The 26821-nt window shown below is 45.5% G+C and overlaps 1 protein-coding gene across 11 annotated transcripts in view; it reads right to left on the bottom strand.

The window, feature by feature from the left end:
* Window positions 1-26821, bottom strand: part of TAX1BP1 (Tax1 binding protein 1) — an 804469-nt gene that overhangs the window by 653459 nt on the left and 124189 nt on the right. For all 11 annotated transcript variants that reach the window (XM_086941702.1, XM_086941704.1, XM_086941697.1 and 8 more), the window contains exon 3: window positions 9692-9794. In XM_086941702.1, the coding sequence (XP_086797828.1) occupies window positions 9692-9794 (103 nt within the window). The remainder of the gene's footprint in view (window positions 1-9691; window positions 9795-26821) is intronic.

Below are 26821 nucleotides of genomic sequence, written 5' to 3'. Positions count from 1 at the left end.
TTCCATATGGAGTCAACGGTGTTTCGACCCGAGGGGTGAGGGGTCTCGTCAGGACAATTCAATGTGGGACTTCTTGAGGTGTGCTGGATATTCAAGGGGAGCAACCCATGCGTGAATAATAATCGTGGAAAGTTACTTGAAGCACCTGCCCTGGTTCTTCTGTGAGTAGGATTCCCTTATATTCCTTGTGTCTTTGTCAATGCATAGCATATCTTGATGCAGAGGTCCCACTGGGGCATGACAAAGGGAAAAGGGGGAAAGATATGTTGAAGCCTTTTCAGAAATTGCATCACAACTGAGGACTTAAACAATGAGGGATGATATGGCAAACGTAAGAAGGCCGAAAGGGCTAAAAGATAACCCTTAACTATTCCTAAAGCAAAGCTTTGCTATGCAATAAATAGAATAAACTTCAGAATGTCAGATAACTTAGCCTAAAGGAGAGTGGGTGTCAATCTGGTGTATGCAAAACTAAGCCACAAATCTGCCCAATAACATAGATTTTGTTGAGGGACGCCTGGCTGCAAAGATGACATCAATCACCTCCAGAGGAAGGTCGAAGGTGTTTAGGTGTCGCCCCTCAATCACCAAGCAGGAAGGTGGAGATTGTGAAGGCCTAGGTGCAGAAACATGCCTTATTGCTGCGACAGTAGGTCCTCTCGGTTGGGCAGCCTGATTGGAGGACATATGCTCAAGCTCAGGAGTTCTGGACACCATACTTTCCATGCCCAATCTGCAACCACCAGGATGACTTTGGCCTGGTCTTCCTTGATCTTCTTGGAAACCTGTGGAATGTGTAGCATTTGCAGGAATGCCTGCAGGAGTCCAGAGTTCCCCTCAAGGCAGAATGTGTCTAAGAGGAAGAGATTCCTTGGAAAGTTAATCTGACGAAATGCTGACATTGAGCATTCTTGGCAGTGACAAACAGATTGAGCCAAGGTTCTCCCCATTCTCCCCAAGGCGAAAACATCTGTATCATAGCCTGAATATCCTGGCCTCGTGGCTCTGGAGGATAGGCCTGAAACTGCACTGTATCCTGAACAGCTCAGAAGAAAGGGAGTATCTGAGAAGAAGTCAGGTGTGACTTAAGGACGTAAATAGTGAACCTGATTTAGTACAGGAGGTTCGCCGTAGTCGGAAGGTGGGAGATGACCGTCTAGGGGTGAGCCCTCCAACAGCCAATCGTCGTGGAAGGAAAAGCCTTGAATTCCTGACTCAACAGATGAAATGCAACCACCGCCATCACTTTTGTGAACACCCGAGCCACGCTGGTAAGGCGGAAGGGAAGCATGGCAAACTGAAAGTGCTCTTGGCTGACATTGAACCGCAGATAACAACGGTCACATAAATCCTCTCACTTTGAAGTCAGAGAAAGAAAAATAAACACCAAGCTGCCTGGAAGACATTGGACCTCTGTATTTGAATGCACAGCAAATGTGACGAGATAAGAACAAGATTTAAAGGCCTGTTTACAGAAAGCGAGTTAGCGGAAGAATACAATTAAAAAAAGTTTGGGCAACAGAAAAAACTAAATCAAGCTGGACAGCCTAATTCATATAAAGACAATAAACAGAGTCAGAAAATGTGAGTTACAAACTACAAATCCAATAATAAGAAATGAGCAGAATGCATTCTTAGATCAACTTTCTGAATGTCCCCAAGAGGTCTTTAGCCAACCAGACACATGAACTGTCTGGAAGGCTGCGACCAAATAAAGCCAGCAAATAGGAAGCAAGCAAATGTGAGCTACAAACCACAAAGCCAATGGTAAGCAATGGGTGGAATGCATTCCCAGGGAAACTTTTAGAATGTCCCCAAAAAGGCTTGCAGAATCAGAGTGCTGCAATGTTTGGCAGGTAGTCTTAGAAATAAATAAGAGGAAGGGTGATCCAGGGTGCAATTGTTCTATTAGGTGGCTCAAGTAAGCCTTCCTAAAGAGCTTGCATATAGGGCACTTTCCACCCTCCTCTCAGACTGATATGAAGTAACCCTCTGCAGTCCCACTGCTAATCTCTCCAGATGACAAGCGCCCCAACAAGAGAGCAGATTATATAGGCACTTTGGATGATTAGAATATTGAGCGGAGTCCCAGATACACTGTATTGGTCGACCAGTGTCTGACCATAAGAACACCCCATAGAGATGATCCCCAACCTGGGAAACGAGGAAAAGGCTCTGGAGTTAAGTATGCTAGAGCCCTTAGACATCTACTTCCCCCAATCTTCAGATGGGCCCTGGCAGGAAAAGTGGCCTTTTATGTAATTTCCAGAATAAGGAAACTCCTGGATCGAAAGTCCTATCATATAATATAAACATTCCTGAAATTTGGGAAAGAAAGTTTCAATTCCCTTAAGAATCAACTGATGAAAATTAGTCCACCTGCAAATAACGGGCCTTACTGAATACTCATCCATGGATGTCGTAATTCGCAGGGGATAAACATTAAATGTTTATCTTCAGCATTATTCTAAAATGGGGTATGATGCATCAAGTAAAATATATATGATATTGATCAATTTAGGACTATAAGTTAAATTGGTAGTGTGTATTAGAACAACAAAACTTCATAATACAGGGACTGAGTCTTACCATATAATCAGTAAATGTTGGTCTGTTTGGATATCTCCTAGTACTGCATCTAAACTCTTAAACTTACAGAGTTGTAGGTGTTGTCAGTAACTTAGAACATGGCTCTCAGATTCACAAGGAAATCGTGGAAACAATCTACTCTTTCATTTGTCACTCATGCATGCGCAAAGTGTCACAAAGAAAAGATGTAGGATTGCATTTTCAAATATTTATTGAAATGCTCTAATCTTTGAAAAAAATTACATGAAAAGTGATTATGAAACAGATGAGACATCATTGCAATAAGAATAATTAGAAAGGTGAAAAACACAAACAATTCAACCATGTTAATTGTTCATAATGTTGCTAACATTACTTCTGTCTAGCCCGAACATTTCTATGCTAAAGATAGCATGTCGGGAGTACTCTTTCCGCCTGCCAGCGTATTGGAATGACCTAATACCATACCTTGGTTTTGAATATCAGGAAGCCAGCCTTAGTACATCAAGGAATGAATCCTGTCTCAAGCGTCCAAGCTTGCCCACGTCTTATGCATGGCTATCTTCCTTCTCAGGATGAAATTCGGGGACAGGTCACCACAAGATTCCATGGCGAGTCTGGCATGAAGTGAACCTCTCACGGACTACAGCATGGATGTTTTTTTTTATAATAAGGCGACAAACTTATCACACAGTGCCAGGAGGTGCCGTACAATGTGTTAATTAGATTGCAGCAGAGAAGTAATCTCCTACGAGTACAGAAAAGAAATCAAATATTCTGAAATGTAGGATTCTGAAACTAAATGTGCAGACTACTGGGCGACAATGCCTATCTAAAAGAAATGCATGCAAAGGACATTTTCATAAGATGGAAAAGCATGTGCAAACCGCCACTACAAAATAATGCGAAAGTAAAAATGAAAAGCTAAAATGGAGACTAAACGTAGGCCACATAACTTGAGGATGAGTAGTGTAATGGATGCTTTGTTTTGACAGGACCAGATAAGTATTTGCAATGCGAAAGGTCTCATTTTTGTGAGTTCGAGCTATTGGCCTTGTAAAAGACAAAGTCTTTTACTTATCTGTTTTGGTTTGGAATATAGTGGATGTATGAACATAGATGCAGATCCACAACTGTGTAGAGGACTAAGAATGGGGAATTACCACTGGGAACAGAGACACAGCTGAAGCACTACCTATAGGACTTAAAATTGAGGAGTTGCAGACAGGACCAAAGAAGCAGCTGCAGCAGTGGTAAGGTGACTAAGAACGAGGAATTACCACTGGGAACAGAGACGCAGCTGCAGCACTGCCTAGAGGACTTCGAATGAGGGACTTACTGACGGAACCAAAGATGCAGCTAGCAACACTGGCTAGAGGACTTAGAACAAGCAATTACCACTGAGACAAAAGAAGCAACTAGTAGCACTGTCTAGAGGATTTAGAATTGGGGAATTACCGATGAGACCAGAGAAACAGCACAGTTTGAAGGACTTAGAATGAGGAATTGCACCTGGGAAGAGAGACACAGCTGCAGCACTGCGTAGAAGACTTAGAATGGGGAAGTTACTGACTGTACCAGAGAAAAAGCTAGCAGCACTGACTAGAGGACTTAGAATGAGAAATTACCAATAGGACCAGAGAAGCAGCTAGCAGTACTGAGTAGAGAACTAAGACTGAGAAATTACCACTGGGACCAGAGAAGCAACTAGCAGCATTGTCTACATGACCAATAATATGGAATTACCACTGGGAACAATCTGTTTGGAAGCAAAAGAAGCACATGACACCATTAAACTAATGTTCTGCCTAGAAGCCTTGGCAACCACAACTCTTTTAGACAGCCAATACCATTTATCCAGGCTAAGCACACACCTATATAAAGAGAACTAAAAAATATGATGGAAATCCTTGAGATACCGTAGTGCTAAGCATCCACAGGATACCAAGGTCTGTATTATTAAACAAGTCAGGTGTCAAACGACCAACCATACAGAACCTACTTGGTAGCAAAATTATATTCTGTATGATTTAGAAGTAAAACTTGTCATGAACTAGTAGAGCACATGTAAAGCTGGAGTCCTCTGACAAACGTACAATAAGAAAACTAAAGATGTGGGGGGCGGTGCTTTGCTTTCAAGAACAAGTTAGCGAGATTAAATAGGAAACTGAACGAATTTAAAGACAAATACCACATGCATGAATAAGCAAGTTCCATTAAATGAAAACAGCCATTAAGTTGTTACCCAAGAAACAATTCCATACATTAATACACACACTACAAGTTTTGACATCTCACATGGCTTGTATTTCTGTCACATTGATAGTAAATGCTTTGAATCTCCCTTCTTAGTTACATCAACACAACAAAATACATACCTTAAAACGGAATAACCTGAGTCACGTACAGCAAAAATACCATAAATCAACCCCTACTCATAGGCCATAATGTGCCTTATGTCAACCGCCAGATTATTCCGGTTAAGTTCCATGCGCGGTTAGCAACCCATCACTCATCCCTTGTCCTGCCTGCCTGGTGTTGATTTATGGATTCCAACTGGGGGGAGCATGACATAGATACCTAGGATTTACTCTGTAACTACCAGGGATTGAGTTTATTAAGACTCTAGATGCCCACCCTAATTCAGGGGTAGGGAACATATTTTTTGGTCCTGAAGAAACACTAGGGATCCAGTACTAGACCAACATAGCATGGAACATGTCGACCTGAATAGTAAAACCACAATAGTTCACTACAACACAGTCAATGAGTAGTGGCGTATCATAACCTTGCGCACACTACCGTATCTTAGTTTTTTACCTTACAGAAGGGTCTCTGAATAAAATTTCATCTCCTTTAGGTAATTTTAAGATCACACTCTCCACCATTCACATTATACCCCACACAACAGAATGCACTGTCATGGCTGATACAAGAAAAGATGTCCGACAAAGAGCCCTCTCGCGGGGTCCGTGGGGTACTGTAGCGTGGAACCCACAAGGAGCAAAATGCCCGATGATGAAGCATGAAACCCACAAGGGTGTGTGAGGGCAATACTTCCAAATATGGAAGATCCCCCAGGAACCATATATTCCAACCACACCTTTTCCTTAACATTTCCTATACCCTCTCCACATAGGAACAAGTAGCCACACTGATTATGTGTGTCAATTATAGTGAGGAGCACAGGTACTGGACCTTAATCTGGCTCCTAGTCCCACTCTTTTTGATTCTAGATTCAGTGAGAGCCACCTGCCTCAATTAGTGTTGTCCAAGTATGCGACTGCACCCTATCAGCAACAAGTGAAAACTCAGGGGAGAGAGAGGCACGGGTGGCACCAATGTGGTAGGGGCGGGCAAAGGGCAAGGAGGATAAACCTCACACCTCCTGCCCCCGACCCACAAAATGTGACAGCAGTAGAACTGAAACAACTGAAAACCATTGTTTAGAAAGAGGGCGCTATGTATGTAAAAGTAGAGCGCATGGCGCCCGTGAAGTGACTTGTGTGTTTTATAATGTACATATGGTAAGCCACGCATAGACAGAGGCACTTGGCTGTCACAGTTAAAGTGAAAGCAAATTAAACAACAATAAAATCCCTCCTCTGGATTAGCTTAATGTTTCATGATATCTATTGTATAAAGCGCAACGAGTCTGCAAATAACCTGCCATGCACCAGAGACTATAAACAAACCCCACTAACGTAGGTTGCATGGAGTTAACCTCCTCCACCCACAGAAAAGAAAAGCCAATGGGCAGACACGTAGGTTGCATGGATTTAGCCCCCTCGGCCCAGAGAAAAGAAAAGACAATGGGAAGACACTCAAAGCAGTCTGTGACGCTGATCTTGTGTGCCTGGTCAGTGGCAGTGTTTGACTCCTGCTGTTTAACACAAGTGGGTATATGAAAGATGTGAAGGCAAAGTGATAAAATGGCAGTAGTTCAGTCCCCAGCACGCAACATTTACTATCGAGGCCCAATGAGGAAAAACTGAACAGGCATTGGGTGAAAATCCCTGGCTCTCCTGTTGTTAATGACATCACATAGATAAAATCTATCAGACTGAGTTTGCCGTGGCAAAATAATTAAACAAGTGTGTCTGCCTCGGACGCAGCTTAAGGACCCAAGAAGCCCACTCCACAACCAGAGGCGGACTGCCAATTTGAAGCATGAACAATATAATTTATTTATTTTTAAAAGAAAAAGGATTTGAGCGAGCTGTGCTAAAAGGAAGTTGAGCGGCCACCATTATTGAAGGTCAAATGCAAGTAAAATGAAAAAGAAAAGGGCACGGCCATCATGAATATCAAGCTTGGCGTGCCATGCTGCATAAAAAATGTAATAAATAAAAATAAAAAAGATTTTGGTGACTTGCGGGTCTGCCATTATTAAAGCTTTGGGAGAAGCAGCTAAATCCGAAGAGAGGGAAAGAATGGGGAATAAGAGGAGCCAGCTGCAGCCCGGGAGAGGGAGCAAGCATGGTTACCTTCAGTTCCTATTGGAGGGCACAATGAGAGAAAAGGCGGTACTAAGGGACTACTAAGCCTATCAACCAATAAAAAGTTACCATTTCCAAAGGGTAGTGAAACAATCCAATTATAAAGACGGGCGGAAAGTGGTTGTAGCTAAATGCCCATATCCTGAATACAGCATGTCTCGAAGAGACAGCGCAAGTGCTGCCTAGGAAAGCCCTAAAAAGAAGAAGTACATTTCTGGCTCCTTTGAAAGCTTGGCTGACTTTGCATGAAGAAGAGGAAGTGCTCGGCTCAAACACATTATGAGATGGACTTATTTGTCTGTGACTGGCTGTAAGAAGTGGGCAATGGAATCTGCTGGTAGTTATACTCTTTCGTCAGAACTTTTTCTGTTTTGGCTTTCAAATGTTTGAGTATCAAAAGGAAAGTTAATGTGTAATCCTAGCCTCTGTGTTCAAAACAGAATTGAAATGTTGGTTCAGAAATGCTAGGAAAGGTATACTTTCTATGCTTTCATACCTACAGTTGTACTCTAAGGGTTATTGTAAATCACTTACTCTTCCTTCTTAGAGGATATAATTATCTGTTATCCCATACATCATGAGCAAACTGAAAATCTTGGATTCACTAAAATGCTGCAGACGTATCTTTTGGGGGGAGGAAGTGGGAGGGAGTTGGGGGTGGGGTGTAAATTTGTTAATTACCCATATGTACTGTATTGTTGTTCCTGCAAAAAGTCGTTTGCTGTCATGGCTTTATTTGGTTTGCTTTGGCAGATGACTCTGGTGTTCAGAGCCCTGCACAACATATGCGAATTGGCAAATAAAACTGAAAATGCTGCAGACGTTTCTTAGAATATCCACCAATTAATAACCTGTATGAATAACACACGTTATGTACACCTGGTGAAAATAAATGGGGGAGAACAATGAATGTAGGAGCGCTAGAGTATTGTGATTGTTTTGGGATGGATTAGTATCTGGGCAGGTAGAATCCTGGACTAGATTTTATAAAAAATAGTAGGTCATTTGTTAATGTGTTGAATACAACCAAATTGTATTTATGAATCTTTGTTATGCCGTTTCCTTTTCTCTGTGAAGTTTTGCTAAATAAATGAATTCATAACTCTCAACTTGTTGATGTACAAGTGTTCATGTTTTCAAACGGGGTTAGGGTGGTGGGAGATGGTGATGCTCAGAACTTGGGTAAGTATGAATAAAGTTTGCCTCTTACTTTCCTCATGTACAGACCATAGAGAGGGCCAGGTGTTGAACTAAAAGATAATTTGTAACCTTTGTGAAGCTGCTTTGAATGCTAAGAAACAAAGGATGCTTGTTATCTATAGAACAATGTAGAAAAGGTTAAATAAACGTTGAAATTAGTCAACACCTGCAATATTTCATACAACCTGCCCTTTAAGAACCAAGTCACATAAGGATAGTATTATGTTGACCTTTAACTCTCTTCAATGTCTTCCAATATAAACTCCAGCTAAGTTACCTGAAATCAATCCTAATGTCTGTCTGTGGATGCATGTGCATCAAGGATGACACCGCCAAAACCCTTAAGTATTCTCATTACATTAGCATATATTGTTTATATTCAACAGTTTTGTTGGCTTTTGGGGAGAACTGAAAATGAGGTACCCATGTACCAAACCGCACAATGTATGTGAAAGTGTACAAAAACTCATGCTGCAAAACAACTTGACATAATAGTTCAGAGGCCAGACCCCATAAATGGTCTGGGTAAAAGGTGAAAGCAAAATAGAACTAATAGCACTAGTCCTATTAACACTGACGAATTAGGGAAAAGAAAGAAACTAGGCTTAAATATCAACTCCAGAAAAAAGATTCATCCTATTTGCATTGAGGTAAAACCTAAGACTTATGTCAATGATTTACAAAGTATAGGAAAGTCTAGTTTATGATAATACCCTTTTTAAACTGTTGAGCCTAAATCATCCGAAAACCGAGCATTTGTACAGTAAACATATAAACCCATTCCAAAAAATCGGTCAAAAAACAACTACGGTAAGGCTTATTAAGGCAGGGGCATGTGCAAAGGTCAGTTGCGTTTTGATTTGGGGTTTTTTGCCTCAAATTTACTAGGGCTTCACACAGGTTTGTTTCTAACATTCCGGACCACAAAGTCTCTGTTCAAAAGCCAGAATCGAGGTAAACAACTGGGGAGTCTTAAAAGCAAACAAGCAAATAAAAAAATGTGTGTGTCACTGTAACTAAGTCATCATATTGTCAAGAAAACGTGTATTTCGACTTAAGCGCAGGCCCTCACTTGGTAGAAGTAAGTAAGGGGGACGATCTTTCACATTAGGTGCTAGCTAAATGGTTGGCAGCAACTGATAAATCTGCCACCTACCACCTGATCTTCGTACAAATGTACTCGATTTATCCCTTTGTCATCCCCTTGAACTCCCAACACATGGCTCAATGTGGAGTGAGAAATAAATCTCACTTTAAAGCCGCTCAGCCTCACACAATTGACATTTATATATGAAGGTTAGAAATACGTGAAGCTTTCTGGCTTCGGGAATAACGAAAACAGAAAGATTGCAATTTAAAAACGTGTACTCGAATTATTATGGTATCTTCCTTTATGCACATAATCATAAATATGATTTTCTTACCTTGAAAAGACAGCACACAGTTCACTGTGGACTCTGCTACGTAGTTTTCAGGCAGAGGCGACCACAAAAAAGTGTAGTAATCCCGAGCAGTACTCCACCCAACCTGTAAAAAAACATTAGTTTATCAGACGAGAACTATATACCTTTTAAGAAGCAGACTTAGGCAGTTGCGTCAATGGTCATAATGACAGCATCGCTTTTTGTGAGTCGAACGGGTGATCGACAAAACGCAAGCTTTCGTTTAGGAGCAGATGGGAAGTCAGATACTTCGTTACTTTCATTTCCTCTGTCAGAGAAGGACAGGCAAGCTGTGATTGGGTACAGCCACGGACATGGACTTCGCACTAACAAGGGATTTCCAAGTCTCTTCTCAGACAAACCTTTATAAGTACACAAAGCACGAAATGTGTTATCAACAACTGCGACCCCAGGCTCATTTTCTGATCGTTAGGTTTCCACGTTTAAATTGCTGATAATTAACACTATTCGACCCGAATACTTCTACTAGCACTGGCAACAAACATCCTTCAAAAATTAGCAGTCGCCTTGCTACGTCACACAACATAAATACGGCTCGGTTTTCCGTTTTTACTCATTTTTACAAATAAATACAGACAAAAAGCCTTCATTTTCTTGTCTGTATTCATTTTGAAATGTGTATAAAAACAGAAGTTGGGTTGCTTTTTGAGTAATTCTAAATACTGTCTGCCATGACTGCCAGGCCAATAGATGTGTGGATTGATAGATAAAGGGGTTAAAAAAGAAAGGAATTTTAGTAAAGAAGACCAGGCAAGATGACACATGGGTAAACACGCAGCGTCACGCTGCTTTATGCAGATAAAATATATTTTTTAAAGATGTGCACACTGACTTTGACCATACTATGAAGGCACAAGCAGACATTGATGAGACATCAGGGCACTGACTGTAGTGGAATAAATCTTACAAATTCCTCATACACTGGGGTATGAGAAGAATGGCATTCACAATGGTATACCAAAGACTGAAGTTTAAACCCAACACATTTTGTTACCTAGGCGTGCAAATCTATAACTCAGAGTCCCATTTAGTTAATGGGAATATCAAAATGGAGCTTGCAGCCTCAAGAGGAAGTGTAGCTTTCGGGAGGACAATACCAATATCCTTGACAGGGAGGATTGCCTTATGCAAAATGGTCATGCTCCCTAGGAAATTCTACTACTTTTCGGCCTAACAGTTACAGTTTCCATGGGGGTCCTCTCTGGAACTGGATCTAGTGTTAGTTGACCTCATGTGGGGCTCAGGAAAACAAAGGGTGGCATGGTGTAAACTTGGACTGCTGCCATTTGAGGGAGAAGGCGTTTTCCCGGACAATAAATCGTTCTATCCAATTGCTTAGCTGCATTGGACAGTTAGGTGATGGTGTGTAGTTATCACTAATCAGTAGGAATTGCGCGTTTGTCGAAGTCATAAATTTAGGATGGTGCTAGACTGAATCCATTCATCTCTGCAGAGTATGTCTTCCCTTGTACCAGCTAACTCTCAGTGCCACCATTAGCCACCCCCCACCCTAGACAAGTAACGCACAGTCCTGGCAACTACTGAACATCCCCTGTTCCCTCAGGAACCGTGGTGACAGATCTAGAACCTTTCGCTCAGATACATGTGCTCTCTTTCACTCCGAGAAATATACAAAAAATACACGAAGGGACGTTTTTCAATACTTATTGAACCGCAGTTATTATTGTATACAAAATATGCGCTGTCATGATCAATAGACAGATGCAGACAAAAGTTAAAATAGGTGTCAAGACAGTGAAAAAACAAAGAGTTCCACAATCGTGTTGAGATAAGCTATATATGCATTCAGATACAGTATTATAACAGACTAGCGACTCCTATGATGCAAACTCTAACCTACGTGACTAGGGTGTAAATGTATGGTCTGTCAAGAAACCGCCTTCTTGGGGAGGAGCTACGCTCGCAAATAAGATGGCTCCTTGGGCTCCCGGCTCCGTCGATCTCCGTCCCCCGCCAGATGATCCTGATGAAAATCCAGATTTTGCGCCCGACCTCAAGGTGTATGAATCTATGTATGCTCCGATGGTGCTATCCCGGAAACTTAATTCACTGACTTGACGAAGTTATGTCGAGTTGAAGTTTGAGGCCTAGTTCAGCTGGAAAGCCAGGGTCTCGAGTTTTGGTCTGGCCGGGCTGCAGTTGAACAACATCGGCTGCCAGCCGCGACCAGGGTCCGGTCTACAGCGGTGGAAGTATTGTAAACCCAATTTCGACAGCAATCCCTGTGGAGTGTTCAACTTTGGTGAGAGCAGTGCAGCAGCAATATTGAGGCTGTGGGCGGAGGTCCTCGTCCTGTGGACCCGGTTTGGCCCCCGCTGGTGCTCGGTGGTCGGGGTCTCCGCCTGCGGCAGCGGGGTACTGTTTGCAGTCGCAGGAAGTGTGCGGCCACCCTCTAAAGCCGTCCGCACTGCCATTATCCGCTCCCCCCGGAGAGCCAGGTGTCTCTGGGGGGTATGTAAATGTCCGTTTCTGGGAGTGGAGTGATGAATCGGACGGATCGTGAGCCGTCGCTTGCAACAGTAATGGCAGCCATCGCGGCGTTTCACGTTCGTATGGACGACCTGATTTGCGGAATGATAGCGGGCTTAACGGACAAAGGATTTGCGGGACCAGACCCTGCTTCGCTACATGACCTGCGCCTGGCTACGACACCCGAGATCGCCATGTTGTTTCCCAATGAGGACCCTGTGCGACAAGAGTGTTTGGAGCCCTTGGTCAGTGCATCAGAAGATTGCGACCCTAATGCTTGGAACGTTCTTCAGTGTGCATCGTCTCTATTGCGGGTTCGAGACTTGACTGACGTTCTTTTCCTTGAGTTTCCTGTCGCTGACTGTATTGGTGCCTTCTCTCCATCCTGTTCCCCCATGGCTGCAGTGTGGCTGTGGAGGAAGCAACATCGAGACTGCCTGTCGTTGAGGGAGAGTTTAGCTGCTGATGGGGTTGTTCAGGACCCTAGGTTTTGGATTTGTCTCGGTCACACACTTTTTGAACTCTCTTGGCATGCGGCTGCTTGTGTCGACTCAGTGGTTCTACCAGGAGGGGTTCCTATGAAGGTGCGGAACGGTCAGAGCTGAGACGTATGGCCTAGGGTTAGTATTAGGGTCCTCCTAGAATTGGGATTTATACTGTTGGGCACACAGGAGGCCGGGCGGTATTTTTAAGTGCTCCCCTGATCTGTTTTCTTTTTATCATTGGTTAGACTGTTGCTTTATCCCAGGGGTTACAGTTTCTGGCGGGGGGGGGTGGGGGGGGAGAGGACCGGGAGCCTGTTTGGAACTATCCTCCTCCACTCTTTCTCTTTTCTTCTTTTAGAACTTAGTTGGCTGGGTCGACAGGCACACTGCTAGTTGGGGTTAGGCGAAAGCCATATGCAGGGGTGCAGGGTGGGCGGATGGGTTTAATATTTTGTCTGTGTTCCTCTTTTACGATTTCTTTGTCCTTTTATTTTCTTTTGGTCTCTTCTATATGCATAACGTGGGCGAATTATCCTGAACGTATTTATTCCAGTATCTGGTAACCATACTTCCTTTTCTATCCTGTTGTCAATGGGTGGGCGGGGGCTGTGTGCGGGCGGCTGCGTTGGGTTATAGATCGCTTAGCCGTATATCCTGTCTTGTGTTTGCTAGCGCAGGCGTCTCGGTCGCTCCCTTTAAATTGATCTGTGACTATTCTATTTTCACCCGCTCACTTTATCATAGTGTTTGAAGGTATGGCACCAGATATGTCTGTTTCTTTTTCTTTGCTTTTTTGGTGGGGGGGGTTGGGGGGGTGTTGAACATAAAATGAAACCTTTGTCTTTTCCTGCAATGTGTTGTAAGTTCAATACAATGTTTATCCTGACTTGCTGCCGGACCTCAAGGTTGTCGGCTGATGAGCTGTGTCGTTAGATAATACATTCGATCTTATTCTTGTGTTGCGGCCGGCCCCTGTGGTTGTTGGCCCGTGATTGTTATTTTATTGAACTGTTCAATAATGGTTTAAAAAAAAAAAAACGCCTTCTTGATGGTCTAACCCCTTTACCTGATGGGTAAGAGTGTAGGACCCCATCTTAATCACGAATTGGACGGCCCTCACGGAGATGTATGTCAGCTGCTGGGTGAAAGGCCTCAATGTCACACAAGTGTCTTCTTTGATTATATTTGGGAAACAAAAGGTTAAATATAGAAAAAGGAATTCTTGCCTTGGGCCGAGATAGTAATCAGGCTGCCATTGTTTATATTCCACAGATAACAGTGTGATAGTGTTCATACGAAGTTCTCACTAGCTAGGTCAATGTTTCCAAGAAACAAACCCAAGTGTCACTAATGCAAATGTGTGTTATAAGTCGATGAGAAAAAATGAAGGCAACTTTAGGAAACAACAGTGTACATGTAAAAATCGCACTAGTTACTAGGAGGCAGAACTCCAGCACATGGCAGTGGGTGAATAGAATAGAATGATGCTAGATTTGGTACCTGGACCTCAAAGGTAAGGAAAACAATGCAAATCCTCCTTTGGCCTGGGGCAGAACGGAAGCCATGCATTGACAGACTGGGGTCCTGTGGCATTGCTGGGTGGGAGAACTTCAACGAACCAACAAACCGACACCATATACACCTGAAATTCTACAGATAGGGAGACTGTGGCCCCAATCCAAGGAGGGCACGAGACACAGGATTGTGCAAAAACTTTGTGATAGCTCTAGATGGCAATCTATACAAAAGTAGGACACTCATGAGGGACAGTTTCGGTTACAGTTATCTAGATGCGACAGTGAAAAGAGTGTGGAAGTGATTATCAAAATTAGAGGCTCCCACATACAGAACAGTAGCTACTTTGCACATGGAAGGAGAGGCGAACAGTGCCACTAATGTTCCGAGCACTCCAGGAGGAATCAAACTGTATACTACATCATGATCTAGGAGTCAAATGGGAAACTGGCACTGAAAATCCTATGGCAGACGAAGAGACGGAGGTAGAATCTTAAATACTCATCCCCCCCAAGGTATTTAGGAATGCTCATTTCAAACAATTCAACACTGTGCAAAGGCCATACTTCATGCCTAGCAAAATGTACACAAGTACGACACTGCAGTTGCAGTAATACGTCCTAGATGTAGGGATGACAGTGCCTGGTTTTTCCACAACATCTGGGATTTTCCTAGCTTGGAACCATAATGGAGGGAAGTGATCCTGACTGTAAAGAAACCCACAGGTAGACAAATAGGGCAAATACCAGCAGCCTGTTTACTGAGTCTATTTCCTAATAAGGTTGCAGACCTCGCAACCATGTTAGCAAATAAAAGGAAAACATCGATGAGTTGGAAAGCAGAGAAGGAACCTTGCCAAAGTAATTGAAAATCAGAAACTAGGAAGTTGGAGGAGTGTGAAAGCACACTGCTATAGAAGACAGTAGAGGGCTGTGAAATCTTTAACTAACTCGAGTTTGAGATACAACACTAAGGCGGCAAACAGACTGCTCATAACAGCACATACAACAACGGTAGGCATACTGGTGGACTGTGAAACTCCAGGGGAATATTAAAATAGACTTAACATTGGGCTGAACCTAAGGAGGAGAGCCATAGCTATGAGTCACTTCTCACTGCAATGTGGTGTTCTCACTGGAGCATTATTACCCATCTGTTCAGCATAACCCAATCAAGTCAGTTTTAACTTTTAAACTCAGGTCTCCGATTGAGCTTTCAATTAATATGCGAAGGCGAATGTTAGTGGTGTCGTGCACCGGGAGGTCCATTTTTCAGACATATGACCTGTTCTTAATTGTAAAATAATAAGAGGTAGTGCCCACGTTTTCTCAGAAGCCTGCAGCTGGTGCTGACAAATATCTGGATTGCAGAATATAAAGACTATATACTCCATGCCTCTTTTTTATCACCACCATTCATTCTCTCTTTATTTCACTCGTGCAGGTTCTTTTTAATCTCTGCTTTCTCCCTTAGTGACTGCTTTTTTCCCTTTCTCCTCCTTTTGTGAGCTTTCTCTCTCTTCATCTGGATCAAAATCTGATGAGAAAAAGTAAATGCTGTCCCCAAAAATGAGTGCCTGTCGGCCCCACCTGCAGCCACTGGCTCAAATTAAGCACTCTTAATTCTTAATTTAAGATGGTGGTTTCCGGTGCTCAGCCCCGGCACTTAATTGTCAATACCAGCACTTACGACAGTCTGCGACATGGTGGCGCTGTTTGAAGTGCACAACAACAATTCCTTATTAAATCAATATACATTAAAAGTGACTGATACCCTCAGTCCAAACCATTATCATAGCTTTGGGGACTTTGAATAGTCCGGTCACACTCAGAGGAATGTGATGCTTAGTAGTTATATTTGTACTGTTATTGGCAACCCTGCCAGGGGCATTGGGAGGTGCAAGATGAAGTGGCCTGGCGAGGGCCATGGCACTGTTTTTTATTTTTTACAAATTAGGCATTGGAAATAAATGTACTGATGATGTATGCATCGTAATACAATGCCACACGGTGGTTTTCACTATCCACAGTATTAGCCACTCAGAAAAAAAAAATATATATATATCTATATATATATATATATATATATATATTTGGAAAAAAACAGAACTGGTCGAAATATAAACAAAACACTGTTTTAGGATGCACCAAGTTAGGAAAAGTTTGCAATCCCAAAAAAAGCGTCCAAGAAAATATCGTAAGATACCCTTTGTCATTAATTGTGAAGTACGTTGAATTTTGTTAACAAGAAAAACAATTGTGGGTTGGTAACACTTGTACACAGTCAAAACAAAGGAACGTTGAGGAGTTGAGATTTAGCTAGTTGGAATTTCTGCAGCCTTCAGTTTTATTGAAGTGAGTGCCTGTAAATACTCGCTCTACAAGTAGGGGGTCCAGATGCAGACATGCCACCCATGAAGATGTTCGCTGCTGGTGTCCAGCGCTAGCGAGGAAGCGCCAAAAGATATCTTCTATTTACAATGGGCTAAGACAAGAACAGGCTCTATTAAATACATGAAACCATGCCACAGGACCAGTAACGCATACCATCTTTGTTTGTGCTTACAAAACGCACAATGATAAGACGTATTTTTTTCAAGGTACCCTTTTCTTTTAAACCATAACCAAACTAGTGCATGCAAACAATACGTTTCAAACTGTAACACTACTCATTAGAGATGTTTTCTTATTGCCTACCGGGCAGAGACAAAAAAGGAAAGATTCCCCATTAACACTGCCCAGAGGGCAGAAGTATTGATCCCTTTACCCTTCACAATACTTCCACCATTTTATGGCTTAATAGTAAAAGACTACTTTCGAATGCTTGTTTTAATTCACAAAAACCACACTGACATTCCTCTCACGTGAAAATCGCACGACTCTTATAAATTTTACCCGACATCAAAGGCAGACTTACTTCTTTTCTACTGGTTTACACACTTGACAACCTGAACACATACATACTATTTTAATCTTCCCTTAAACTTCTCTTAAGCCATTCAAAAAATAAAAGAAGCTTTAATGTGAGTGTTCGCTTTTGCAATGTCGCCCTGCTTCTTTCTTTGCTCAAATACCCCAACGAAAGAACCACATAAAACACTGCAAAGAACTACGCTAATGAAAGGAAATAATTCACAACCGTCTAATGCCCACATTACAACAGTCACTCAAGAATCACTCATTGATTGGTATCGCGTATTAAATCTTTTAAAAGCCAACTGTAACACAATTTAAACATTTTAGGAATGTGATCTAGTACAGGCCTAAATACAAGGAAGCGGTAAACGTCCCAGATTGTTTTTAATAAGGGCAAACATTAAACGGATGTGGAGAAGATGGGGGGTTACGGCCAGAGCTGCCGAATCTGGAACTGGAAATCCTGGTTCGAGTCCCGGCTCCGGGTTCAACGACCCTTGATTCTGAGCAAATCACTTAACTTCCCTGTGCCTTAAAAAAATGTTTTAAATGTATCTGACCCCGTGTAATGTAACTGGTACTTATGTAAAGTGGGCCAAGTTCACACTACGGAAAACTGCAAAAAAATAAAAAAAGCATTTGCAATGCAATAGGTTATCGCATTTGCAAGAGTTTGAGCTATTGGCATTGTAAATGATAATGCCTTTTTATTTATGTGCTTTGAAAACCTGCAAGTGATGCGTAAACACCGCTTGCAGGTTTTCTAGACACATAAAAGGCATTGTCATTTACAATGCCAATAGGTTATACTTTTGCAAAAACAAGACCTATGTGGCACTTGCGCTTTAGCTGTAAATATTATAAGCTAAGCGCGGGTGCACTGATTGCTTCAAAAGTAAAGCAATAGAAAAAAATGTTTTTTTCTTTACTTTTGAAGCAATTGCGGCACCCGTCCTTTAGCTTAAGATGTTTAAAGCTAAAGCGCGGGTGCCGCGATTGTAATAATAGTAAGCAAACAGGGGGGAAAATGGCAGCTGCGCCATTTTTTTCCCTCTATTTGTTTACTTTTCTTTCAATGGTGGTACCCGGGCTTAGGCTATGAGCATCGTCAGCTAAAGGCGGGTGCCGCAATTGCTTCAAAAGTAAAGAAATAGAAAACAAAATGCACATTTTATTTCTACGTTTTAGCTTACTATGTTTAAAGCTAAGACGCGGGTGCTACCATTGTAAAAAAAAGTTAATACATTTTAAATAAGACATGCAGCCTCTTTCAGCGATCACAAGGAACAAAAGGAGAGCGCAGCCGCCATTATTAGTGCTGAGGCGTGCCGGGCTAGTTAAATAAAAAAAAGAATACACCATTGAGGGAGAGCGTTTCCAGGTAGGAGAAAGCCATTTAAGAAAATATTGTTCGGTGGCTGTAATTATAAGCTATTGAGTAACAACACATGTAACAGGGTGTGTCCTCATGGGAGGTTACAAGGAGAGAAAAGGCGGTACTGAGGAGGGACTACAAAGCATATTGACCAATGAAAAGCCACCGTTTACCAAGGACAGGGACAGGAGCGAATTAAAAAAAACGGGTGGAAAGTGGGCAGAGTTTCATGCTCTTATCCTGAATCCTGGAGTAAAGCTATCCTGGCAGATGAAGGCTGAAAGCCCGAAACCGGTCACAGGAAGCTGGTTTCCAGTTCCAGGGAGGACCTGGCCTGGCAGTTCTGGCTGGACTGTTCCCATTGGGCGCAGGGACAAGACTGATTTGTATATGGCTGGGTCCAAACTGGAATGGCATGGTGACCAAAAAAACAATGGATTTAGGCCCAGATCTCTGTACTGGGGTGAATGTACGGCATTGTTCTGCATTCTGTCCATCAATTGTTGTTTTTGCACTTATCCTGAATACAGCATGTCTCGAAGAGACAGCGCAAGCGCTGCCTATGCAAAACCTAAAAAAGTACACAACAGTATGTGGGGCCAATTGAATAAGTTACTCACCTTCAGTAACACCTTATCTGCTGGTAGAGACTATCTAGATGCAGACTCCTTTAACTTAGAAGTATCCCCAAGCGTCAGACTGGATCCGTTCTTTTTCTCGTGAGCAATACCCCCGAGCGCCAGTAGGCGGCGTCGTTCAGCTCTGTGTGGCATCGACTGCGCTGGAAGCGACATGTGCTGTGCCATTTATATATGCACCACCCCAGCACTCTGACGTCTTTCTTTTTCCAAGCCAGGAGCACGGAGCCACGAAGAACACTGACCAGTGGTGTGGAAAAACTAGGGCCCTGAAAGGATAACAATCCTATCCTATTCCTAGAAATTGACTTAGGAGGATAGGTGGGTCGGTAAGGAATCCGAGGCTAGACAGATTATCTACCAGATAAGGCGTAGGCGAAGGTAAGTAACTTGTTCATCTGATAGACTTCTAGACGCAGTTTCTTTACCTTAGAATAGATACCCAAGAAATATCATCCCCAGAGGTGGGTCTGCGGACCAATTACATAGGAGGAAATCCTGCAGGACCGAACAGGCAAAATGCCCATCTCGCCAGCCCGTATGTCCAGGCAGCAGTGCTTTGTCGCGGACCCTTCGGTCTGACGGGGAAAACCTGGTCTCCATTCCTAGAGTGAGAAAAGCCCGTACGGGAGGCCGCCGGTTCTCTTTGAACGCGGCAAGATACTGGAACGCTCTCCCCAGGGAAATCTGGATGGAACCCTCTTATCTTAAATTCAGAAAATCCCTTAAAACCTTCCTTTTTCCCAAGGCTGAATAACTTCTTGTTTTCTCTTTTCCTTTTCTCAGGGTCTTCTGTTTTTTAGTGAAGTTAGCGCTGGGACGCTTTAGGGCAGCCATGCTCTTTATAAATCCAATTTCATTTCATTTCATTTGTGAATGTGTGCAAGGAGACTCATATTGCTGCCTGGCAGATGCCCAGGACTAAGACTCCCCGTGATAGAGCAGTGGTTGCAGCTTTCGCTCTAGTGGAGTGAGCACACAAACCCTCAGTGGGTTGTTTCATAGCCAATGCGTAGCATATCTCGATACAGAGCATGATCTATCTAGAGATGGTCCACTTCTGGAAAGCCTGCCCTTTCTTTGCTCGGACATTCCCCACGAAGAGTTGGTCATTCACCCGGAACTCTTGTATGCGAGCATGGTAGAACAACAGCACTCATTTTGGGTCCAGCCTGTTGAGTCACTCCTCTTCCTTGGAAAGAAGCGGCTGAGCATTAAAAGAAGTTTGTACACGGAATGTTGACACCGCACCTCTCAATGACTGAACTGCTGAGTATGTTTAATTGATGCAACAATAAAAACAAATTTAAAAAAAAAAAAAAAAGAAGTTTGTACACAAAGCAGTTGGGTCCTATTGTCGGGACGGAGGGTGGGCTGGACCGTTTAACTAGAACAAAAAAAACACAAGTGCCCACACACTCTTTGTTTTTAATACAATTATTCCATAGACCAAATTAAAAAATTCATTAAATCTGGTCAGGTACTTTTCTTTATACCTATCATTTATGTTTTTAGTAACACTTTTTTGTGGAATTATTCTTTTTTGGCAAAAGAAGACACACATATATAACCATTACATTACAAACAAAGCAAACTTTACAAAAAAATGCACACAAAGCAAAAATACATCCAAATGACAGTAAACATTAAACATTAAAACTTCATTCATTTTCCAAATCAATTTCTTATTCCAAAAAACAAAGCAACGTCAAATGACCAGAGCAACACAGTGTATGTCTATTTTTCTGTGGCACTTGATGAAATAGTTAGCTCTCGTAGATATGCCGACGCGTTTCAGGTTCTAGTAACCAATTCTCAAACCCTCATCAGGGCTTTGTTATTTTTCTGTATGTTTTGATCAGCGAATGGAGTGGGCGGCCCATCGGTATGGGACCAGGCTCACCAGGAGAGAGATTTCTTCCTGCGGGATGGTTAAATTGAGTGCCCAAGACTTACTATGATTCATTTTGAGGCCAGAAGCACGTTCAAAAAGGCACAGCGCAGTATGGAGGGCCGGAAGGGACTCTAAGGGGGCGCGTTAAGGAGAGACAAACTACGCCATCGGCAAACAACGCCACCTTGTTCTCACGTCCCCCCATTTGGATGCCATGTATATCGGGCACCTGGCGAATCATCTCGGCCAGTGGTTCCACCACAAGGGCAAATAACAGAGGTGAGAGGGACACCCCTGTCTGGTACCCCTATAAATGGTGAACGGCTCCGTGAGCCGGTCATTGACCCGAATCCGAACCTGTTGGGCAAGATATGGAGCCATGATCCGGATGATCATGTTCTGGCCTACTCCAATTTTATTTAAAACCGCCCGCAGGAAAGTCCAATCCACGCGATCAAATGCCTTCTCAGCATCCAACGAAAGAAGGCAAGCTGGGATCTCTCAGTGGTGCGCCTTACCCACTAAGTGCGCTATTTTGCGTACATTATCCACCCCCTGCCGGTTGCATATAAAGTCAACCTGGTCTGGATCCACCAGGCCCGGCATATGGGGGTCCAGATGCTTCGCCAAGAGTTTGGTGTAAGTTTTTAGGTCGGTGTTTAGCAGAGCAATGGGGCGATACGACGCACACTGTGTGGGGTCTTTCCCTGGCTTTAATATCAATGCTCTCTCCGCCATACCCATATCCTGGGGCGGCCCCTCAGTGTCTGTAAAGGAGTTATACAGCCTTAAGAGATGTGGCCAAAGCTGGGACTGGAACATGCAATAGAAAGATAGGGGCAGACCATCCGGTCCCGGAGCCTTCCCGAGGGGAAGCTCCCTCATGGCTGTTAGTACCTCTTCTTCAGTGATAGGGCCTTCCAGGGTCGTAGCATAGTGCGGGTGTAGTGTCGCCCCGTGTAATTATTTAGAACGTCCGCCACCACCTCCAGAGTCGGCGGATCTTTCTGATATAGTGCCGAGTAGTAGGTCTGGAACGTCTCGCGCTTATCCCCCTCCAAGGTGACCTTCGTCCCGTCCGGACACTGGACAGTCGCTATATGAGCTTTAGCCGCACGCGCCCGTAAAAGTCCGGCGAGCAACTTGCCCACCTTGTCCCCCCACTCATAGTACTTCTGTTTTATGGCCAGTAGAGATTTTTCTGCTCCTCCCAAACAGGAGCCGGGGCATAAGGTGAGACATGCTGCAGAGTACCGGGGTGAGAGGAACCAGCTGGGGGAGCGGGCAAGCTGTTGTTCAGTTGAGAGCCATTCATCTGATCATGGCGTCAAGGGACGCGAGACAGGTTCCTCCCGGTCTCCTTCCAGGGATTTAATGTGCGCTATGATATCCTGTTTGGCCTGGGAGGGCGACCGTTCATCTAGCGGGGGCGTGCGACGATGGCGTTGGACAGTGGTCCAAGACGGTTTGGCTGGTATCCGTTCCTGCCTTCGTGGGGGGGATGGGCTTGCTGGCGGCGACGTTGGTATATGAAGGAGCTGAGCCGCCTCTGTGAAGGTCCGAATTACTCTTCGCCTGCTCTCCCACTGGAAAATGAGGGCAAAAGCGTGGCCCCATTGGAAAGAAATGTCCAAGGTTCGTAGTTTCTCTGTCACTGGCTTGAAGGCTCGTCGTCGCTTCAGAGTGTTGGGCGCCAGGTCCTGAAATATCTGTATCCTGTGTCCCTGGTATCGGAGGTCCGGTTTGTCACGGGCCGCTCTCCAGATGGCTTCCTTCTCTGTAAAGAAATGAACCTGCGTCAGGATGTCTGGAAGGAGGTCTGATCGCCCCGAGGATCCAGAAACTCGGTGCGCCCGGTCCAAAGTCGGCGGAGAGGCATTCTCATCGCCCCATACCTCATGGAGGAGCTGCGCCACATACGTTAGAATGACCTTCCCCTCTTCTCCGATGGGAACTTCCCTGATGCGAAGATTGTTCCAGCGGCTTCTGTTCTCCAAATCCTCCTGTTTGACTTGCAGCTCTATATTCTGCTCCTCCAGAACTGCCAGGCGCTGCCACAGCTGCTCCTGATCTTCCGTGCGGGCATCCATCGTTTTTTCCAGCCCATCCACCCGGTCCCCCAAGTCCGTGACTTCCCTTTGAAGCTCCGTCACGCAGGTGTGCACCTAGGATCTGAGGGAGCCGATCTCCATCTTGAGCTCTGTCATGAAAGAGGTCATAAACGCCTGAGTGACTGGCATCGAGTCCCCCGGTGCCTGGGAAGAGCCCTCAGAGGACGTCGACGCCTTACCCCACATCGCCACAACAGAGTTGTCTCTGGGGGCCGCGGCAGGGTCCGCCTTACACCATCTGGAGCGCGTCATTTGCAGCTCTGGAGTGGTCCAGAGACGGTCAGAGAATGCAGCCACAGCTCGCCTAGCGCCAGGTAATTAGGGGGCCTCCCCAACGTTCGTCAGATATGTCCAAAGTCTCAGTCCCAGAACTGTATGCAGGCTATAGGGCCCCAGCGCCCTGCTCGTCTGCTCACTGGCACTCGGGCACGGGGAATCTCTTAGTCCCTCCTCTCCTCCTGTAAGGCTTGGGCAGGGGTGACACAGCTGTCAAAAGTGGCGAATCAATCCCCCCCCCCAGGACACCAACCGCAAATGGTCAACAGGGGAGGACCCAAGACTGCAAGGTGGGCGCAAATGATATACACAATCCCCCTCAACAAACAAACATGGGGCTCAGGAGGCCATATGGGTTCAGACGGCACGATAAGTACAACAGGCCGCTCAGCTACACCTCCTCAATTCGGTCCCCGCTGCACTCTATTTAGCAACACCAAGGCAGAGTAAATGCCCCCTGTACTCAGGATATACAAAACGCTTATCTCAGGGCAATCAGTCTCAGCAGCGCTGGAAAGTCCATGCAAGAAGTCCCCTCCAAAGCGCCAACGCAAGATGTGGGGGTATACCAGCCTCTCTGCTTCCCTTCCTGCAGCCGTCCTCGGCAGTAGCGTCTCTTCACCAACTTCCGAGACCCCGAGGCGCAGCCTCAAAGTCCACTCATCCCCTGAGCAGCCAGGCCGAGCGCCGCGGGACAAGGCCCACTGGGGCAAGGCGCCCAGAGGCTCCAGGCCAGGCACAAGGCAGTATCGAGGGCAGTTGGCGTCGCCACCCAGGGCCCCCCCCACGGCAGCGAGACCCAGTGGGGCAGGGGCCCGCAGCAGGAACAGGGGCCCGCAGCAGGAACAGGGGCCACCAAGTGCAGGAGCGCCCAGAGGCAGGGGATCACCAAACCGCGGGCGGGAAGCAGTCAGAATGGCGGGAAGGAGCACGCACTCACACTGCCCTAATCTTAGGCGCCAACCAGGCGCCAACTCCAGCAGTGTCGGGCCCCGTCACCTCCGCACCGCGCAGCACACCATCCAGCAGAGCGGGGGGGGAAATGTCTGAGGCCCGGCCCAGGTCTCCGCCGTCCGGTCGAATCTCCAGCTGGCAGATCGTAGGGCACCCGCCGCAACCCGGGGATCAGAAGCGACACCACAGCTGCGAGGCTCCCTCAATTATTATTATTATTATTAATTGGATTTTATTAAGCGCAGACAACCCGGAGGCCTCGTAGCGCTGAGTGTAACTGGGGGGCAAGTGAAGGTGGTGAGATTTACATGAAAAGAAGGGTTTTTAATTCTTTCCGGAATTTTAGGAGATTAGGCTCACCGCGCAGGGAGACAGGCAGAGAGTTCCATGCCTTAGCCGCATTCCAGGAAAAGGAACGTCCTCCCCATCTGGCACGTTTGATTTTGTTCTCAGTGGCCAGAAAGGCTGCGCTGGAGCGCAGTGACCTATGGGGAATATATGGAGTAGCCAGCGAGCAGATCATTGCTGGTGCTTCTTTCCACATGGCCCTGTGCATAAAGCACATTGATTTAAACAGTGTTCTAGCCTTGATGGGTAGCCAATGGAGTTTTTTTAGAGCAGCAGTCCCTGAGTCCCGTCTGTTAAGGCCCAGCAGGAGACGGGCTGCTGCGTTTTGTGTGACCTGGAGTTTCTTTGTTGTAGTGGCCGGAGCCCCCAGGTACAACGCATTCCCGTAATCTAAACGGGATAGAATAATTGCTTGCACCATGATCCTGCGGGCTTGTGGGCTCAATCCACTCTCGTCCGGCACCCCTCCTCTGCAGCTGATGTGGGTGGGCCCTATGCAGGCACTCGAGACTCGCAAACCCCCAGGCTTGAGAAGGCCACACCAAGCGCTCCATCGGGCAGGCCTCAAGATGGCGGCTCCTGCCTCCGCTTCGCCGTGTACTCCCTGCCGGACTCTCAAGGTAGTCACCACGGGCCAGGAATCCGCCTCACCTCAGACTCTCCGCCAGGGGCCTGCCTGTGCAGGGGGTCTTGTAGTCTCCGCAGGGCCGCAGTAACTCCCCCGCACTTCCGCCACCGCAGCGGGGCCAGCCCTGCCGCCGGGGCCGCCCACTGTGCAAGGCCGCAACCGGGGGTCCAAGAGAAAGCCCCCGTCACCTTCTCCCCGCGCAGCTCACCACTTATCAGAGCGGGGGGAGCTTCAATCCCGGTCTAAGCCTCCGCTTCCCGGACGTATCTCCAGCCTGCCGGCCGCAAGATTCCCGCCGTCACCCAGGGGCCAGAGGTGACACCGCAGCTGCGGGGCCCCAGTCACCCACAGTTCGCATTCCGCCGGCACTCTTCTGTAGCTGCTGGCACGGGGGCCACGCAGGCACCCGGGGCTCAGGGACCGCCAAACTCAGGCAAATCGCATCAAGGGCTCCGCCAGGCAGCGTACAAAATGGCGGCTCCCGCCTCCGAGCCGCTAAGTGTTCCCCGCCAGCCTCTTAAAGGGGACACCACGCAGCAGGATTCCGCTGCCCTCTGATTCCGCGGCTCACCACAGACTGCTCCTACCCCGGGGGCCAACATGAGCGCCCCAGCTCCGCTTTGCAAGCCCAAAACAGTGGTGGAGAGTCGGAGCTCCCACGGAACACGTCCTACGGCATCTCCAGTCAGGCCACGCCCCCAAACACCCCCCTTTGACATTACTCGGAGAGGCAACCATGTACAAAATGATCACACTGCCAACGCTCCTATATATTCTTCAAAATATGTACCACAAGATCCCAGAGGCAATTTTCCAGGCAATAAATGACCAAGTCCGGACACTGCTGTGGGATGGAGGCCACCCCCAAGTAGCACTCCAGACATTAAAACGCAGCAATATAATGTGGGAATAGCGTTACCAGATATACGGGCATACTATTGGGCTGCTCACCTCACAGTACTTAACAAATGAGGACATGCACCCGGAGACCACCCTACATATGCTCTAAGGAGACTCCAATTTTGAAAAACACTCACCTACATTATGTATATGGAGGGGGGATACAGGGCCTATTACCAGCGACAAGGAGAGTAATAGAAGCCTGGAAAGAAGCAGAACGTCAAATGAAATGGGAAAAAAGGTTGACAAGGGCTACCCCCTTATGGGAGTGTAGGCAATTACAGGAGATAGCAAAACAACAAGGATTCAGACGGTGGGCCACCATCGGGATAACTAATCAGGGTGACATTATTAGACACAGAGACCTGAAACTTTTCCACAACTACAAGAGGACTACAACTTGTCAGAGAGGCAACACTACAAGTATATTCAGCTCCGACATGCCTGGATAGCGCAGGAACCGGACATCGCTGATCTCCCCGAATATGCTCTATTTGAAGGTAGGTTGCTCCAGGAGGATATACTTGAAAAGTCAGTCTTGTGGAAATAGAAGACTCAAATA

Source organism: Lissotriton vulgaris, chromosome 10 (genome assembly GCF_964263255.1).
Source record: "Lissotriton vulgaris chromosome 10, aLisVul1.2, whole genome shotgun sequence".
In the NCBI taxonomy this organism is placed as follows: Eukaryota; Metazoa; Chordata; class Amphibia; order Caudata; family Salamandridae; genus Lissotriton; species Lissotriton vulgaris.
The sequence above is the reverse complement of the archived record's forward strand: the minus strand, read 5'-3'. Positions and strand labels throughout refer to the sequence as shown.